This window comes from Lolium rigidum, chromosome 1, assembly GCF_022539505.1.
Source record: "Lolium rigidum isolate FL_2022 chromosome 1, APGP_CSIRO_Lrig_0.1, whole genome shotgun sequence".
NCBI lineage: Eukaryota > Viridiplantae > Streptophyta > Magnoliopsida > Poales > Poaceae > Lolium > Lolium rigidum.
In genome coordinates, this window is record NC_061508.1 from 255,231,309 (window position 1) to 255,251,066 (window position 19,758).

Here is a 19,758-nt window from a genome sequence, read left to right on the forward strand (position 1 = left end):
TATTCCATCTGAATCCTAATGTGTTTTCCCTATTCTTACGTTTTCAGATTTGTGCAAACCAAACATGCCCTTCTTAACAGTACTTTCATTTTCAAGCAGGTCCTCCGCTGATCGTACAGCCACCACCCAATGTGTTTGAATGGTGGTGTGCACTTGATGATGCTCTTGGCCATGATCACGAGGTTGATTATGGTATGTGGTGGTTAGCGAGATCTATAGATGGTTCTAGACTTCTTCTGATCCATACACTAGGCATTGCTGATGAAATGGAATATTCATGTACTGTTTTTCATACTACTTTTGATCGTCGTGTTCATCGTGGCCGCACTGTTGGAAACTATGCTTCTGGGTTTGGCTGCATGGTTTTCACGAAGGACACTAGTAAGTTAAATGAAGGTATTCCATGGGAAAGATTGATGACCTTGGAGCATATTCTCTTTTCCTTGGAGTGAACTATCTGATTATGCTGCCATTAGGTGGTGCAGATGTTGTCCCTGGATGTCTAACGAGAATAAATTGTGTGTACACCTTGCCGATGAAGCATGGCTTCGCAATTCAGAGTTGCCTGAAATATGCTGCTTCAGTCTGAATGGTGAAGATTGCACTGTTGGTTTCCAAACCAACGCCTTGGAGAACACATGCAAAAGAAAGACATGTACATGGTAAAGACACAATTTTGGTTCATCCTAAACTTCGCTAATGCCCCGAATTGGAACAAGTGTGATGTTTAATTATAAAACAGGGCCTGCAGCCACTGTACCTACTCATAGTATGTAATTTCATAGCTCGGGAACGAGGCACTTGTGGTCTACTAATTACAACTGTTTTGTAAAGAGGTGGTCTATAAGTATACCCTCTCTTCAATGATGCATTTGTGGTCAACATGATGGTACTCTTATATATGGGTGTGGTTCCTCAACACATAATGTGGGGGTATTATTTTGTTAAACTTGAAGGCTTGATCAACTGTAGGTTCACTTCTCTAGTTAGATTACTAGGTACTCCAGTTGGCTGTGTTGTGATGAACACATGGTGTTCTGTTGTCCGGTGATGACAAAACTAGAAAAATGGTATGCTTATGTGTAAGACCAAGCGACAAATTAGCTTGATCTATTTAAATTCAAATTTGAACTATTTTTGATATAGAAATTTGAACTATATATGGTACTATATATGATTATGTATAGGAACAAGTGACGAAAGGGCTGATGCTCCTCTTCCTTGTCGGTGGGAGGACTATGTGTGCGGTGACCAGAGCCAAATCGGTAGGCCATAGCTATGTCGATTGGTCCTTGAAGTTGGAGGGGTTAGTATTTCGGATGAGTGGAGTGGGGGAAGTTGTTGCTCATGGAACAAAAGTCCTTAAAATAATAATGTTGGTATATACTAGGTATATACTTGTACTACTATAGTACTATAATAAGTATATCGGGTTCACCTAAAAAAATTATCTCGGCTCACTACCACGTGGGGTCAAGGTGAGGGAAAGTTGGTCAATACCTCGGAATCTCTCTGGCCCCACTAAGAAAATAAATGTTACCACTATATCCCCGCCCCAAGTTCCAACGAGCGATTAACCTTGCGGTTACTTTTTTAAAATGGAAATAGCGGTACCTCTCCCTCGGACACGTGCCCCGCATCTCCACTTCCTATAGTATCGTAGTACTATTGCATCTTCTAAAAAAAATGTATGTCTCTCTCTCTCCTATTCACCCCTCTCTCCCTTGCATTAGATTACCGATTCCAGTGGAGCAGAAGCATAAGGTTGAGGAGATTCCTGATTGCTACCACCTGTTCATGGGGTGGGGCAACCTCCACTACCTACTGGTGGAGAACATAGCCGAGCAGGCAGATATCCTCAGCACTGGTCGCCTCGCTCGAGGCATGATCGGCATGCGATCCGCGGAGCGCATAAGGTTTCGCTCGGTGTACCGAGCCTACTCCACTGCGACCCCGAGACATGGCCAGATGACCGCGACAATACTGTAAGAGTATTTATTTATTTAGTCATCTTGTTTCAGCTTGTGTTTTTTCAATCAAGTTTTCTTACTGACAAACATCATGCATGTATTTAGACTCAACATCATCACCCAATTTGGGAGTACTGTAGGGTTTGTTGCCTTCAATATGCACATGTACTCTTCGGAATTGCTTTATTTATCCATTACATCTCTGCTTCAGCTCTACGCAATTTTCTCTTCATTCTGTCGAATACCTTGCATGCATAGATAATTTTGACATAAATCCTATTTGCAGGGCATTAAGGCGGTGTTAATGCCATTAGACAAGCCGATAGTTCCAGCATTTATCCATACCAAGGAGAAACTGGATGGATATGGACCCATGCACTGGGGTGGGCTATAACGGCGACTGGGTGGCATTTGTCCAGCAGGACGGGCACTTGACGATCCGCAACATATACAGATCAGACACTAATATATCTCTTCCATCTCTGGAAGATGCAGGAATTTATTTGTGCCCTCATGGTGCATGCTGGCTGCATAGCCCACCACTCCTCTTCAAATACAAATTAGTACAAAAAATTGAAACTCCTCAAAGTATGGATCGTCAAGAGGCCATACAAATATGAACTAGCAGGGCCATGGCGTTACGAGGTAATCGACATATTTGAAAAATTGATCGCTATCCTACAAGCGCCCCTAGACAAGAAGTGGAATATCTTGTCAATCCTCAAATTTGAAGGAACAAACTATGTCGATGCCATTGATATTCCTGGATATGGTACAAGTTCATACCTGCATCGTGTATACAGTTACATATATGTCTGGAGATGTTCTGATTTGGGAACCATATACCTGGGTGAGTTTTTTATGTCTTAACTATTAAATGGCATATGCTACACATGTTAGACCAATTACGATTTCCAATATTGATGTACAAAAGTTGGGTTCTAAATGTTGTTCAAACTTTCAATACAAATAATATTTTGGTTATACCATCAAAATAAGTGTGAGCTTGCAGCTAAGAAATATGAACACAATCTTAAAACCTTTCTTAATCAGTATCAAGTGGGACGTGTGATATCGGTGTGAGCCTGCTTTGATTTTTCTACATAATGGAAACATGACGGTTCAAGAAACACGTGGACGGATGTGGTATTTTTCACGTGAATACCTCTAATCCAAACAGTTAGATTTTGGACACCAACAATTAGTATTGCTGCTACATGTATTGTTCAAAATTGGTGCATTATAGTAGTAGAAGATAGGAGAGAAGAGATAATTTATAGTTTAGTTCCTACTTGCTTTATGCATTGCAGGGACACATGCAGCCTCGCGTGTCATTGACGCCCCTGTCATTGAAGATGAAGCAGCAGATGTGGCTGAAGGCGCTGGAAATGATGTCATTATGGATGACGCTGCAGATATGGCTCAAGTCGATCGAGATGTTGTCATTGAAGATGAAGCAGCATATGTGGCTCAATGCGATGGAGATGCCGATGCCGATGATGATGCTGATGAAGAAGAAGAAGAAGAATTAGATTGATGATGATGATGATGATGCTGAAGATGAAGATGAAGATATATTTCTTGGATTTTTTTACCAGTGCACTTGATTCCTATCACCAATGAGAGTAGAGTCCATTACTGGTGAATCTGATCTCGTGTGGATTTAGGTTAAGGGTTTACGGGGTACCTATGGTCCTCCACTATTACACATGGGTAACAAGATGATATCTTATCCTTCGCTACAGTGCCACGTTTTCTTGAGATTGGCCCATACCTTGGACCCTGTAGAAGAGGCAAGGTGGGACAGATTGAACAATTTGAAGGAGCGTTATTTATTTCTTGGACTCAACCACCCATTTTTTCTCCTACCCCGGCCAATCGATGCTGAGGCTACAGAACCAATTTTCCAATTGTTCAAACCTGACCGTGTCTTTGCTATCCACAATCTCGCCCAGTGTACATGGATAAACCCAACGCCAAATTGGAGCAGAATGCATGCCAATGGAGGTCCTTCCATAGGCTCAAGCATGCAGTACAAAAAAGAGGAGCTTGAAAATGAAGCCGAAGCACCCATGTGGTTCGTCCCAACACTTCCACCTGTTTTTCCTTGAAAAATAAGAGACTTATGGTGACCTTATTTTATAGAGAATCTATAGTGTTCGTGAACTTAATCTCATGAACACATGATGTTTGGTTTTTTGTGAAATCAAAATTTAGCAGAGAAGAAGATCTTTGTTTGAATCACGTGTTGAACATATTTTTCACAAATTAGCTACCCATATTGTGATGAATACATGTTGGTATGTTGTTTATTGGAGTAGCAGACATGAAGATCTTTGTTTTGAATACCACGATGGACATCTTTGTTTCAAAAATTACCTAAGCTCGCGCTATTACGCGCAAATGCCTTCAGTAACGATCAGGGTTCCACCGCTTCCCCATGTATCACATATTTTTTTGGTAAGGGTAACCCTATGTACCAACTTACCGATATAAAAAAGGGTGCCCTATAAAAAAAAGTAATGTACAACATTCCTCGCTTGGGCCCAATTTTCCACTTTTGGGTTGCCGTCGACTATCTACATGGTTAATTTAAGTGGGCCTACTAGTTCAGGAGATAACGGCCCAATAACCGAAAATGGGTCTTTCTACTCATGTACTTTCGGCCCCTTTTCTAATAAAACAAGGATCCTATGATTCGCTAGAAAAAATACGGAGATTCCACATGCAAGTTGTTTTTATTTCATTTGTATTCTTGCGTTGCAGTTTATGAAACAGCGTATACCCAATTTGAAAAACCTTAATCGCTCCATACCTGCATGGAGCGGGGTATGTTGAAAAAATCACGAAATGCATTTTATTTTTTAAAAAATTCTGAAAAAGTCCTTGCCAGCGCATAACTTTTGCTGCAGTGGCAATGCACCTAGTTCATCCTCTAGACCAAACTCTTCTGTTCGAATCCTTTTTGAATATAATTTTTGTACTAGGATTTAGGGAAGTGATGGGTTAAAAAAAAACCAAGGAAATGTTTATCGTTCTGAGAGGCTGACATATGGGATCGATCTTGCAGCTGCGTCCTCATCATTGACAAGGCAGCAGGAGATCGAAAGAAAAAGTCAAGTAGTCAGAAATCAGGGGTTAAAAATAATCCAAGAAAGAAAACATTTATTCTACATAGAGGATAACATGTGGGACCTATTTTACAGCAGTGTCCTCAACGTTAACAAGGCGGCAGGGAATCGAAAGTAACGGCAAAGTAGCCAGAAATCAGGGGTCAAATATAAATTCGAGAAACGAAACGTTTATTCAACAGAGAGGCTGACATGTGGGACCTATCTTGCAACCGCGGCCTCAACATTTATCATTCAGAGAGGATGACATGTGGGACCCACGAGCTAGCATCGTTCTCAATGTTTCTCAAAGGGGCAGGAGATCTAAAGAAATAGGAAAGTAGTTCGAAATCAGGTGTCCAAAAAATCCAAGAAAGCAAAAAGTTTATCGCATATAGAGACTGACATATTGGACCCAGTTTGTAGCAGCGACATCAACGTTTAAAAGGCGACAGGAACTCGAAAGAAAAAAGCAAATAGCCAGAAATTAGGGGTCAAAAATAAATCCAACAAAGGAAACTTCTATCGTTCATAGAGGCTGACATGTGGGACCCATGAGCCGCAGCGTCCTCAATGTTTCAAAGGCGGTAGGGGATCGAAGAAAAGGTGAATAGCCATAAATTAGGGGTAAAAAGTAAATCCAACAAAGAAAACTTTTATTGTTCATAGAGGCTGACATGTGGGACCCATGAGCCAGTAGCGCCCTCAACATTTCAAAGGCGTTAGGGATCAAAAGAAAGAACCAAGTAGCCATTAACTAATTACAGGTCAAAAATAAATCCAAGAAAGGAAATGTTTATTTTTCATAGAGGCTGACAGATGGGACCCATTAGCCAGCAGCGTCCTCAACGTTTCAAAGGCGACAGGGGATCAAAAAAAAGCCAAGTAGCCATGAATTAAGGGTCAAAAATAAATCCAAAAGAAAGGTTTATTGTTCATAGTGGCTGGCATGTGGGACCCATGCGCCAGAAGCGTCCTCAGCATTTCAAAGGTGACCGGGGATAGAAAAAAAAGGTAAATAGCCAGAAATCAGGGGGTCAAAAAATCCAAGAAAAGAAATATTATTGTTCATAGAGGGTGACATGTGGGACCCATGAGCTAGCAGCGTCCTCTACGTTTCAAAGGCGGCAGGCGATCGAAAAAAGGCAAATAGCGAGAAATCAGGGGTCAAAAATATATCCAAGAAAGTTAACTTTTATTGCTCATAGAGGCTGACATGTGGGACCCATGAGGGAGCAGCATCCTCAACTTTTCCAAGATGGAAGGGGGTCAAAAGAAAGAGGAAATAGCCAGAAAAATTAGATGTCAAAAATAAATTCAACAAAGGAAATTTTTATTCTTCATAGAGGATGACATGTGAGACCGACCTGCTAGCAGCGTCCTCATTGTTTCAAAGGCCACAAGGGATCAAAAGAAAAAGGCAAATTAATAGCCAGAAATTAGGGGCCAAAAATAAATCCAACAAAGGAAAAGTTTATTGTTCATAGAGGCTAACATGTGGGACCCATGAGCCAGCAGCGTCCTCTATGTTTGAAAGGCGGCAGGGGGTCGAAATAAAAAGGTAATAGCCAGAAATTAAGGGTAAAAAATAACTCCAAGAAAGGAAAGGTTTATTGTTCATAAAGGATGACATGTGAGACCCATTTTGCAGCAGCGGTCTCAACATTTCCAAGGCGGCACGGGGTTGAAAGAAAAAAGTAAGTAGCTAAAAATTAGGGGGTCAAAAAATCCAAGAAAAAAGATGTGTTCATCGTTCAGAGAGGCTGACATGTGGAACCCATGGGCCAGCAGCGTCCTCTTAGTTTCAAAGGAGGTGGGGGATAAAAAAAAAGGAAAATACCAGTAATTAGGGTCAATAATAAATCTAACAAAGGAAACTTTTATTGTTCATAGAGGCTGACATGTGAGACCCATGTGTCAGCAGCGTCTCAACGTTTTAGACGCGGCATGAGATCGAAAGAAAAGGCAAATAGCCAGAAATTATGGGTCAAAAATAAAGCCAACAAAGGAAATGTTTATTGTTCAAAGAGACTGACATGTGAAACCCATGAGCGAGCAGCGTCCTCGACGTTTTAAAGGAGGCAGGAGATCGAAAGAAAAAAAAATAAATAGCCAAATATCATTTCGTAAAAAATCCAAGAAAAGAAACATTTATCATTCTGAGAGAATGACATGCGGGACCCATGAGGCAGCAGTATCTTCAACGTTTCCAAGGCGGCACGGGATCCGAAAAAAGGCAAATAGCCAGAAATTATGGGTCAAAATTAACTCCGAGAAAGGAAATATTTATTGTTCATAGAGGCTGACATGTGGGACCCATGAGTGAGCAGTGTCCTCAATGTTTCAAAGGCGGCAGGGGATCAAAAAAAAAGGAAGTAGCCAGAAATTAGGGGTCAAAAATAACTCCAAGAAAGGAAACTTTATTGTACATAGAGGATTACATGCGGGTTACATTTTGCAGCAGCATCCTCAATGTTTCCAAGGCGGCAGGGGATCAAAAAAAAATGAAATAGCCAAAAATCAGAGGATGAGAAAATCCAAGAAAGAAAACTTTTATTGTACATAGAGGGTGACATGCACGACCCATGAGCCAATAGCTTCCTCAACGTTTCGGAGGCGGCATGAGATCGAAAGAAAAAGACAAGTGACCAAATATCAGGAGCCAAAAATAATCCAAGAAAAGAAATTTTTATTGTACATAGAGGATGACATACGGGTCCCATTTTGCAGCAGCGGTCTCAACGTTTCAACGGTGGCACGGGATCAAAAAAAAGGAAAGTGACCAAATATCATGTGCCAAAAATAACTCCAAGAAAGGAAAGGTTTATTGTTCATAGAGGATGACATGTGGGTCCCATTTTGCAGCAGCAGTCTCAACGGCGGCACGGGATCGCAAGAAAAAGGCAAGTGACCAAATATCAGATGTCAAAAATAACTCCAAAAAAGGAAAGGTTTATTGTTCATAGAGGATGACATATGGGTCTCATTTTGCAGCAGCGGTCTCAACGTTTTTAAGGCGGCACAGGATCGAAAGAAAAAGGCAAGTGACCAAATATCAGGGGCCAAAAATAATCTAAGAAAGGAAAGATTTACTGTACATAGAGGATGACATGCGGATTCCATTTTGCAGCAACGGTCTCAACGTTTCCAAGACGGATGGAATCAAAAGAAAAAGGAAGTAGCCAGAAATTAGGGGTAAAATTTAACTCCAAGAAAGAAAACTTTTATTGTACGTAGAGGATAACACGCGGGACCCATGGCCTAGCAGCTTCCTCATTGTTTCAGAGGCGGCATGAGATCGAAAGAGAAACGCAATGACCAAATATTGGGAGCCAAAAATAACTCCAAGGAAGAAAAGGTTTATTGTTCATAGAGGATGACATGCGGGACCCATGATCCTGCAGCGTAAATGGCTCGATCGGAGAACATGAACGAGATGGCGCGATCGAGAAAAAAAACTTCGCTAGAGACACTGTCATCTGGGCCCTACATCCCTCGGCGGTGCATATTTGCTTTGACTTAGCCAGCGCACCCGAGAATTCACCATGCACCATGTCCCGGGTCACCATACGCGACGTTTTCCACGTTTACGTCGGGCTAGTTGGCCTCAAAAATGAGAACTTTTTTTTGACATGCACCACGGAGAAAGCAAAAATCGTCGGGGTTGGTGCATCAGCAACCACGGCGCGACTTTCAATTCGTTGGCTATGGCAACTTTTCTTGTAGTGACAAACGATGTTTCATCACATAGCTGTGTTTTATTTCGTATAGTGTTGGCAACAACTTATGAGTGATCAAGTCGTGTTGCAAGCTTGATGGACTCGTTGCAACGATGCATCTTGTAGAGCCGTATTTATTTTTGAATTGTATCGGCAGTAGCCCCTGAGTCGTCGAGGGGAATATAGGCGCGATGGACTCGTAGCCCAAGTATCGTGAGAACGATGTTTTGGCATGAGCCATTATTTATGTATAATTTTGTCGGCAGTAGCTTCGGAATGTTTAGGTGCACTAAGAGGCTCGATGGAGTCGTAAAGTTTTTATGGTGAAGACGATGTGTCACGTGGAGCCGTACGTTTAGTGTTCAGTATTTTATCGGCTGGAGCTCCCTGATATGCTTGGTGCGTCGAGAATTCAAAAGATTTTATCGTATAAATGATGTTTATTTTGTGGGCCAGCGCTCCCGATGGGAGTAGACATGGCAGTCAAAAAAGCTTCCAGGAGCCTCCGAGTGATTTTGGGGTGTCTTGATAAAAGGAGTGATACATAACATGAGAGTGGATTTGGTGATCAGGTGTATATGTGTGCATGCTTTTATCATCGTTGGATTTTATCTAGCATCATTAGATTTTGTCCATACATCAGGATTCATCCATAAATAACATATGGACGTCTTGAAGGATTTTAAATTTTAATGTTTGTATCATTTTATTTTAGTTTTTCTAATATAGAAAAGGCGATCCATGTGGGGTGAGGATATTGGATAGCACAAAAATGCTCACCCCCTAGACATACTAGTGGCGCACCTCCTCAAATAGTGCACCATTGGTAAGTTTTTTTTCTAGTGGCGCGCTGGTTTGTGGTATGCCACTAGTATGTATTAGTGGCGCACCATTGCGCCACGGGTAGCAAACCCGCATATAGTTGTTTTCCTAGTAGTGCCAAGAGAAGCAAGCGGTCTTCTTTCTGCGAACCATGTCGAATTTGTTTACCGTAATGGTGGTGTGTGCCAAGAGGGCGGTGGCGCAGGGCTTTATGTAGCGCGGCTGAGGAAGCGGATCATCGATGACACGTATGTGGCACACAGGAGGAAGGCAAAGAGGATACTCGGGAAAAGTTCTACACATGACTTTTTATTTATTACCATTTGTGCTGAGGAGTAGAAAAAGAGACGGTGCAATAAAGGAAATGCCGCAGAAAATTTACACACCGTAGACCATCTACGAACCGTTGGCGATGGTGGGAGTTTACCCTGGCGATTATTTTGTAGCAAGCCTTGTGCGAAGTAAATGTTATGGTCTAGAAAAACTTCCGTGTCTGTTGTACCTGCACAGGGGAACTATCCTCCAGACCGCGCGCACACAGTTCAAATTATTTGGTGTCACTAATTTTTCACACCACACACGTCAAAGGCCTTCTGTGTGCATGGAGAGCCTTAAAGACCCGATCTGTACTAGTGAAGGCATTTACCCAACCAAAGAGGGGTCAACAATAGTTGTCAGCATTTGAATGATGGTAAAACACAAGTTTCTATACCTCTTTACAAGTGAACCCATTCCAGGTACTACTATCTGGTAGACCATCATGCTTGATTGCTGAAGAAGTATCATAGTCTGAAGATTCAATTGATAACATCACTTATGTTCTGGCCAATGAGAATATTGCTATATGTGAAGAAAAGGACACCAAGGGCTCCTGAGAGAATGAAGCACTTTGCTGGCAAACACATAATAAAAAGGGATTTCGTAATCTCACTTGTATGGTCTACCTCAAGATCCGCACGCCTTCACTTCACTCAGTGTCCACGTGAGCTTAATACTCCACTCAAAATTATATGGACCATTTCGTGTCAGTGGGATGTTAGCTTTGTCCTACTTTTCATGTGAGGTCAACTTGAAGAAGTACTTGGGATGCGTCGGAGTCCCAAATCCAAATTTTCCCAAACCCTAATGGCATTATCCTATGAAACTCAAAGAACTGGTGAGCGGTAGGGTTGAGAGCCTCCCAATTAAAGTCTAACGGATGAGGAGGAGGTCGTCCGAGAGTTTGGGAGAAGTGGTCGAAAATAAATTTGCCCTTATCTTCATGCGTCACGGCCCAGCCCGAGTTATGCCTGAGCCTGAGGATGTGATTCTTGCGCTTTCTGGCATTGACTCGAAGATGGAAGAATTTGGTATTAGCGTCGCCTTCGCGGAGGTAGCGGATTCTAGAAGCTTGACGCTTGCGAGATCTTTCCAGAGCAGCGAGACCTTTGACCCGGCGTTTTAGATTGGCGCGGAGCCATCTTTCCTCCTGAGAGAGCGATCGAGATTCTTGGGCAATGTCCAATTGAAGAATGACATCGAGGGCCATAAGGAGCTGCTGCTTGCAGTCGGAGAAGAGCCCCTTACTCCAAGCTCTGAGTCCAAGCGCCGTGGACTTCAGCTTGTGGTTGATGACATGAACCGGCTGAGAGTGTGGGGATGGCGTGGACCAGGCTTTTTGGACAACTTATGTGAACCCTGGCATCTTGGTCCAGAAGGACTCGAAGCAAAAGACCGGAGGCTTACGAGGGCCACTCTGGTTGGAGAGAAGAAGCGGGCAATGATCTGAGAGGGAGGAGGATAGGGCGTGCAGCACGTGATGTTCGAACCCCAGGTCCCATGCAGCGTTACAGAAGGCCCGGTCTAACCTCACAAGAGTAGGAGTCTCTCTCTCATTGCTCCAAGTCTACTTCCTATTTAGAAGTTTCAATTCCTTGAGCTGGCAGTTGGTGAGTGCCCTTCTAAAAAGACCCATTAGCCGGAAGTCCAAGTTGTCGTTGTTCTTGTCTTCCGCCCGATAAATGAGATTAAAATCCCCGATGATGAGCCACATAGAGTCGTCTGCGGGCTTGGCAGCGATGACCTCAGTGAGGAAGGCTTCCTTCTCAGCATGATCGGAGGGACCATATACCGTGGTCAGCTTAAACGAAGTACCACAGGCACGAACAGAGACATTTTCCGAAATCACATGGGTGCCGATATGGATGTTGGAGATGTCCACATGCTCATCATTCCAAAGTAGAAGGATGCCACCCCGAGTGCCGAGAGTTGGGCGATGCGCGAAGGAGCGAAGCCGAAAACCACCAATATAAGAGGCCGTTTGTTGGTCTAGCTGATCCAGCTTGGTTTCTTGAATGCATGCGATGTGACAAGAGCTGTCGGAAAGAAAGGCATGGACGGTGTCTTTACGGCCTTGGTCGTTCAGCCCACGAGTATTCCAATCCGCAATGGAGAGGTCCGACCCAATCATGAAGACGGAAAACAAACAGCTGGTAGTTTGAAGATAGTTTGAAGACACGCCCACAGGCGAGATAGCAGACAAGTAGCAAGAGCGATCACAAACACTTGTACAGCAAAGACGAACCGCACAACGAAGGATGACAAAGAATCTAGGCGAACACTTCCTGTGCAACAGGCTCACACCCTCCGGGGCCTCCCATGGCGATAAGGGACTCATCAGCTTCAGCCATGCTGCGAATGTTGAGCTTGAATAGCTTGGAGAAGGCGTCAATCGTCGTGTTCGGGAGCTGCGTGCTGAACTTTTTGATATAGGCCTTCCGCGCCTCTAGCAAGGGCACACCCTCCGCAGCCACGCCCATCTTGGAGTTTAGGACCTGCACCGCCTTGTCCAACGCATGCATCTTCGGCTTGTTACCCAACCGTGCGCTACGGCGAGTCTCGGAGACGGCCTGCACCTCAGGCTTCCTTGGCAGCTTCGAAACCGGTGTAGGCCACGGAAGCAGCGGCTCCATCGGCTGCACGAAGAGGTTGCCGAGGACGGATGGAGCGGAGTCCTTGCTCGCGACATCGCCATGCTCAGGGAGGAGGATCTCAGTATCCACAACGTCCTCCCACGACTCCGGAACTTCGACGGGAGAGAGAGGTGGCGCAGGTGGTGCGTCAAGAGGAAGCGGAGTCATAGGCAGCGGCGAGCTGTCTTCCGCCTCTTCAACCCAAGCGCTGTTCATGGACGGTTCTTCGAAGTTCATGGGAGGCGGCAAGGCCAGCCTCGAGGATCCGCAGGTGAGCGCCGGCGGGAACTCCTTGATCGCCGTGGCCTGATGACCCACAAGTATAGGGGGTGTATCGTAGTATCTTCGATAAGTAAGAATGTCGATCCCAACGAGGAGCAGAAGGTGTTGACAAGCAGTTTCGATGAAGGATTCACTCGTAAATGCTCACGGAAAAGTATTCAGAGGGTTTTGATGTAACAGATGAATAAAGTACGAGTAAGTAAAGTGCGAGAGTAATAATTGCAGCGAGTGGCCCAATCCTTTTTAGCACAAAGGACAAGCCGGTTTGTTTACTTATAATAACCAAACGTTCTCGAGGACACACGGGATTTTAGTCTAGTGCTTTCGCTACATACAGCTAATTAATCTTCATTGTTTTGATAAGTGTTGTGTGGGTGAACCTATGCTAATGTACCGCCCTTCCTAGGACTAATACATACTTGTGATTATACCCCTTGCAAGCATCCGCAACTACAAGAAAGTAATTAAGATAAATCTAACCACAGCCTTAAACTCCGAGATCCTCGCTATCCCTCCCGCATCGATATACCAACGGGGGCTCAGGTTTCGTCACTCCGGCAACCCCGCAATTGGCAAACGAGTACAAGATGCATTCCCCTAGGCCCATAAAGGTGAAGTGTCGTGTAGTCGACGTTCACACGACACCACTAGAAGAATAACACCACAACTTAAATATCATAACATTGAATATTACTCAACCATACTTCACTACTAACATTTAGACTTCACCCATGTCCTCAAGAACTAAACGAACTACTCACGAGACATCATATGGAACATGATCAGAGGTGATATGATGATGAATAACAATCTGAACATAAACCTTGGTTCAACGGTTTCACTCAATAGCATCAATAACAAGTAGAAATCAACACCGGGAGAGTTTCCCCTATCAAACAATCAAGATCAAACCCAAATTGTTACAGCGGTGACGGCGTGCAGCGGTGGAGACGGCGGTGATGATGATGAAGATGATGATGATGGTGATGGAGATGATGTCCAGCTCGATGACGGTGACGATGGCGTCGATTTCCCCCTCCGGGAGGGAATTTCCCCGGTGGATCTCAGCCTGCCGGAGAGCTCTTTTATCTCTGGTGTTCTCCGCCCCGCAGAGGCGGCTGTGGCTCTTCGCGATGTACCCCTCGAGCTTAGGTTTTCGGGACGAAGACGTACGCGAAGAAAAGGAGGCGAGAGGGGCCGTGGGCCCCTCCTCACGAGGCGGCGCGGCCGGGCCTTGGGCCGCGCCGGCCTATGAGGTGGGCCCACCTCGGGTCCCCTCGGCTCCCCCTTCTGGCTCCCTTCGTCATCTGGAAAAATAGGATTTTTCATATAATTTCCGTCAACTGTTGATCTTCCGAAATATTGCGTTCTGACGGCGCTTTTTCCAGCAGAATCCTAACTCCGGTGCGCGATCCTCCAATAATCATGAAACATGCAAAATAGATGAAATAACATAAGTATTATCTCCAAATATGAAATATATCAATGAATAAAAGCAAATTATGATATAAAATAGTGATGCAAATTGGACGTATCATGGCCCAATCCGTACAGGTTGCCCCGCAGAAGATGACCGTGGAGGATATGCCTACGGACAAAGCTCCGGGCCCTGACGGCTTCTCTATAGCTTTCTTTCGCTCTTGCTGGGACATTATCAAGGAGGACCTTATGAAGACCATAAATGCTTTCTCAGAGCTTTCGGCGACCAACTTCCATATTCTCAACACCGCTAACATCGTGCTCTTGCCTAAGAAAGACGGAGCGGAATCCATCACCGATTTCAGACCCATTAGTCTCATACATGTGATCCCGAAGATCATAGCTAAAGCCATGGCACGACGTCTCAGCCCTAGAATGAACGAGGTCGTGTCTCACAGCCGCAGTGCCTTCATCAAGTCCGTAACTATCCACGACAACTTCATGTATGTGAGGAATACCGCTCGCCAGCCGCATCGCAGGAAAATCCGGCCCTCCTCATTAAGCTGGACATTGCCAAGGCTTTCGACACGGTGCGATGGGATTATATGTTAGATCTTATGCAACGTCTCGGCTTCCCCCAAAGATGGCGGGCTCTTATGACAATGCTTTTCTCCACGGCCTCCTCCCGCGTACTCCTCAATGGGATCCCCGGCAAAGATATCATACACGGTCGGGGTCTCCGACAGGGGACCCTTTATCGCCTCTCGCTCTTCGACATCGCCATCGACCCACTTCAGAGGCTCCTGGAGAAGGCTACCGAGGACGGCCTCCTTTTGGCCATGCCTGGGGGCTTGCAAGGTCCTAGGGTCTCCTTGTACGCCGATGATGCGGCCATTTTCCTTTCCCCTACTGCGCATGATGTCGCTGGCCTTGCTAGCATACTTTAGAGCTTTGGGGAGGTGACAGGACTTGTGACAAATGTGGCAAAGAGCTCCATTGCCCCTATTCAGTGCGCCGACATAAACTTAGAGGATGTTCTGGCAAATTTCCCTGCGACTACAACCCCCTTCCCCATCAAGTATCTGGGATTGCCTCTCTCACTCGGAAGACTCCGAAGGGTAGACCTCCAACCCTACATCGACAAGGCCGTGGCCTGCCTAAGCCCGTGGAAAGGCAAGTTCCTGAATCGTGCCGGCTGCACCGCTCTGGTTAAGTCGGTCCTGTCCTCTATGCCTATCTTCCTTTTGACGGCGTTAAAAGCTGATAAAGGCATCCTCAAGGCTTTTGCCAAAATCAGCCGTGGGATGCTCTGGGCGTGCAAAGAAACGGTCAGCGGAGGGAAATGCAAGGTGAACTGGCAAAAGGTCTGTCGCCCAAAGGAGCTTGGGGGACTGGGCATCGTGGACCTGGATAAGTTCTCGAGGGCTCTCAGACTTCGGTGGCTATGGTATAAGTGGACGGCTCCGGACAAGCCGTGGGTGGGCACCGAGACCCCCAATGATGCCACTGATTTAGATCTCTTCAACGCGGCCACTCGTGTCACCATTGGCAATGGCGTCAAGGCCTCCTTCTGGTCTTCTTCATGGCTTCATGGCACCCCTCCAAAGGACCTTGCTCCCCTGATTTTCAAAGCTTCCGGAAGGAAGAATCGGACGGTCCAGGAGGCGCTCGCTGATCATAACTGGGTCTCAGACATCGCGGTGGATGCTTTCACCGTTGAGCATATGGAGCAATATGTTCGTCTGTGGGATCTCCTTTCTGAGGTCCAGCCTGATCCCGGACATCGAGGATTCCATCACTTGGTCCTTGACCCCTAATGGTTGCTACTCTGCCAGCTCCGCTTGCAAAGTCCAATTCCTCACGGCTCTTCCTTGCCAGTTTGGGAAAATTGTCTGGAAGACCTGGGCCCCTCCAAAGTGCCGCTTCTTTGCATGGCTTGCCGTCCAAAATCGCCTGTGGACCGCTGATCGCCTTGCAAAGCGGGGATGGCCACACCACCCCACCTGCCAGCTCTGCAGATGCTCCCCTGAGACGGCTCGACACATCCTCTTCGAATGTCGTTTCTCCAAGCGCATTTGGATCGCAGCGGCCTCCTGGCTCTCTTGCCCGGATCTTATTGGCAGCCTCGGAGAGGGCAGAGCGAAGGTCATTGATTACTGGCAGGCCATTACGTCGACCACTACCTCTTCTCCCAAAGGCCTACGGTCTGCAGTAATTCTCATCACTTGGGAAATTTGAAAGGAGAGGAACGAACGCGTCTTCAACAACAAGTCCTCACTGCCATCAGTCGTTATGCACAAGATCCGGGAAGAAGGAAAAGACTGGATCCTTGCAGGAGCCAAGAGCCTAGCAGAGCTCGTTAGCTAAGTTGTTTCTGGGGCGGAGTTTGTTCCGCCCCCTCCCCCTTTTTTCCGTTTGTATGGCTCTTGCCATGTACTTATTTGCTTCTCCTATATCAATATAAGGCAAAAGCTTTTTTGCCCGTTTCAAAAAAAAAAAAAAACTCAAAGAACTTTTGGGAAGGAAACTAATCCCTCACATTCAAGGTGACATTAGCATACATATGGTCCAACGGCGCATTAAATGGAAGAATTCGCCAATCGGATCTACTAGTACTTGGGAGGATTAATCTTCCCCATTTTTTTAGCTTTGTGAACGAATTGTCAGTTGTTGAACCGATATGTCGAACGACCGTTAGATGTTGACCCGATAACCAATCGGCTAAGGAAATTGATGTCGACTTCCACTTAACAATTAGCGCCCCTTTGAATGAAGTTGGTGATCCAACGGCTGACACTGTAATTACCACTTGTTTCACCAAAACTGAGTTTTTTGACCTTTCTTTCTACTACTTTTACCCCATCTTTGGGGCTCTAAAGCCAAGGATTTTGAGCCTTAGAAACCCATCCTCTTGTAACTAGATTAAACCCTAGCCATAACAGTCTGTGGTTCGGCTCAAACCTTCATCCGTAATCGTGGATCTCACTCAAATTCTCCAAAAAGGGCTAAGTACTTCTTTTGTGCTTGTGTTCTCTGAATCTGAGAGACAGGTTTACATCCAAAGTCTGAACCTGTCAGGTTCAAAAATTTCGTACTCAAATTAAGTAGTGCGGGTATGACTTGTGAATACTCAAATTAACTACTAAATTTCGTACTCAAAAAATTTGTACTCAAATTAACTACTAAATTTCGTACTCAAAATCTGAGAGTAACGCCGATATCATATAACTAGAAGATATGCTCCCGAAGAAAAGGAGGTGCAGTGCATCGCTTGATATTTCGTGGGAGGATCTGCGTTTTTCTAACTTGCATAGTTCTGATTCGTACCTGCACTACTAAGGGTCAGCTTAATTAACTCGATGCGTCGTTAATCATCATGACTTTGAAGCACCCGCAAAATTTTCACGCAACTTCCATGCCATTCACCGCTCTGCGGTCGTCATGGCAAGGTGAAGTGAAATATTTGCTGGTTGCACGTCGCTCTTGATGATGCATAGGGAGAGAGTAACGCCGAAATTAGACGGCAAAGCTGTGATCAACTGTCGTTACATATATATGTAGACATATGCAAGTTGCAGCTGGTAGATATCTTCATCTATCCATGAGCTGACTTGACCTGGACAAAAAATATGCACTGGCCTCTCTCACATTTACTTACGGCCCTTATATACAGCCAGGCACTGTCCTAGCAAAGCACTGTCAATTTACAAAGGAAGTGTTGGACTTTTGACAGATACACACAGAGGACTTCAGTTAGTATCGCCAGTCTCTCCAAAGCTAGAAGCAATCAGCCATGACGGTAAGTTCTTGCGCCTGTGTCTCTCTAAATTGCAAGATCTGATGCTAAATTCTTTAGAATTAATCTTGTGTTGTTTCATGTACGCGTGCAGATCGTGGAGATGCAGATGAGCATCGACTGCGACGGCTGCGAGGACAACGTGAGGAAGGCCCTCCTGAGGCTTCAAGGTACGATCGAGGAATTTCTCAGTCACCATGGCTGTTTTCTTAGATCGACTTCGAGATGGCGACCGTAGTAGTACAACATGGGAATTAACATGTTCTTTGTGGTTGGTGATCTTCAGGCGTGCACTACGTGGACGTGGACAGGGCGCGGGACAAGGTGACGGTGACTGGCACGGCGAGCCAGAAGAAGGTGCTGCGCGCGGCGCGGCGTACCGGGAAGCTCGCCGTGCTGTGGCCGTCCGCCTACAACCCGGAGTACCACCACCAGCACCACCACGCCTACGCGCAGCCGGCGGCGTACCACCACCAGCAGCTCAAGCCCGCCGCCGCCGCCCACGCGCACCGCTACTACAACAGCGTGCCGCACGGCAGCAACGGCGGCGGCGGCAAGGGCACCAGCTCGTACAACTACCACGTCCACGGCTACTACGACTCGGACCTCCACGGGCACTACGGCCACGAGCAGCATGTCGCCGCGGGGAGCTACTTCAGCGACGAGAACCCCCACGCCTGCTCCATCATGTGACCGGCCGGTGGCTGCTCCCCATGACTACTGATCGAATCGGGTCGATTCATCGACCAGCTTCTGCTGCAGCGTGTATATATGCCTCTTGTGTACAGTTCTGCAGGTGCTCTGTATAAAACTTCAAAGCCCATGTCTGGTACACGGCATTTTGTGTGTAAATTTTTGTAAATTTATCTAGGGCGCGTTTGGTAACCTAGCCGTCCCTGGCTCGCAACGGCCCAGTATTTTTTGGGCCGTTTGATTCCCTGAGCTCAGTCGCGTTCTTACATAGACCGGGTCTTAAAGCACTCCTGGGACAGGCCCGAAGGAACGTCCAGTTTGACAGTTTCTCTAGGGTCAGGCCTGGCGAGACAAAAATCGACAATGCCATTCGCGCGGGAGCTCCGCCTCGGCATGGTGGGAGAAGCCAAAATCCCAGGGCGTTGTGCGGCAAAGGTAGGGGTAACCTCCCTCTTCGGTTATCTTCTCCATTAGCTACTCCCAAATTTTCCCTTCCCACAATTTTTGCACCGGCAGCGTCGACGACCAAGATCTGGCAGCGCGCATCTCCCTTCGGTCTCTGGCGCCGGACTAGGATCCTCTTTTCTAGCCGCGGCGGAGCATGCGCACATCTGCGGCGGCTTTCGGTCGTGTCCTTCGTCCGCCATGATGGAGGTAAGCGGAAACTCCTCTGCTCTACTGTAGTGTTACATTCAAGTTGGTAGAACTAGTTGGGTTCGATAAGACCATTCGTAATGCATAGATCTTGTTTGAGTAGACCGACTAGCTTCAACTTGTGCATCACGCCGTAGCACTCATCATTTGCATACAAGCCTGGATCCTGATGGTGCACAAGAGAGCAGTTAGGCATGCTGCTTTTCCTCGTGTGAGTTATGGCCCTATGGTACAACGAGCTATGCACTTGTGAAAACGTTCAGGGGTAGAGGATTGCTGACCGATAGCATCCACACCTCTGTCGAAGAACAAGTCGCAATGTTTATTCATGTCGTGGGTCAT

General features: G+C 45.9%; 1 protein-coding gene across 1 annotated transcript; it reads left to right on the plus strand.

Moving 5' to 3' along the window:
* The first annotated feature begins 17,980 nt into the window (after nt 1-17,980).
* LOC124683534 (heavy metal-associated isoprenylated plant protein 28-like) lies at nt 17,981-18,870 on the plus strand. Its single transcript, XM_047218035.1, has 3 exons — nt 17,981-18,072; nt 18,164-18,239; nt 18,356-18,870. Exons 1-3 carry the CDS (start codon nt 18,067-18,069, stop codon nt 18,760-18,762), a joined length of 489 nt encoding a protein of 162 aa, XP_047073991.1. The 5' UTR covers nt 17,981-18,066; the 3' UTR covers nt 18,763-18,870.
* The last annotated feature ends 888 nt before the right edge of the window (nt 18,871-19,758 follow it).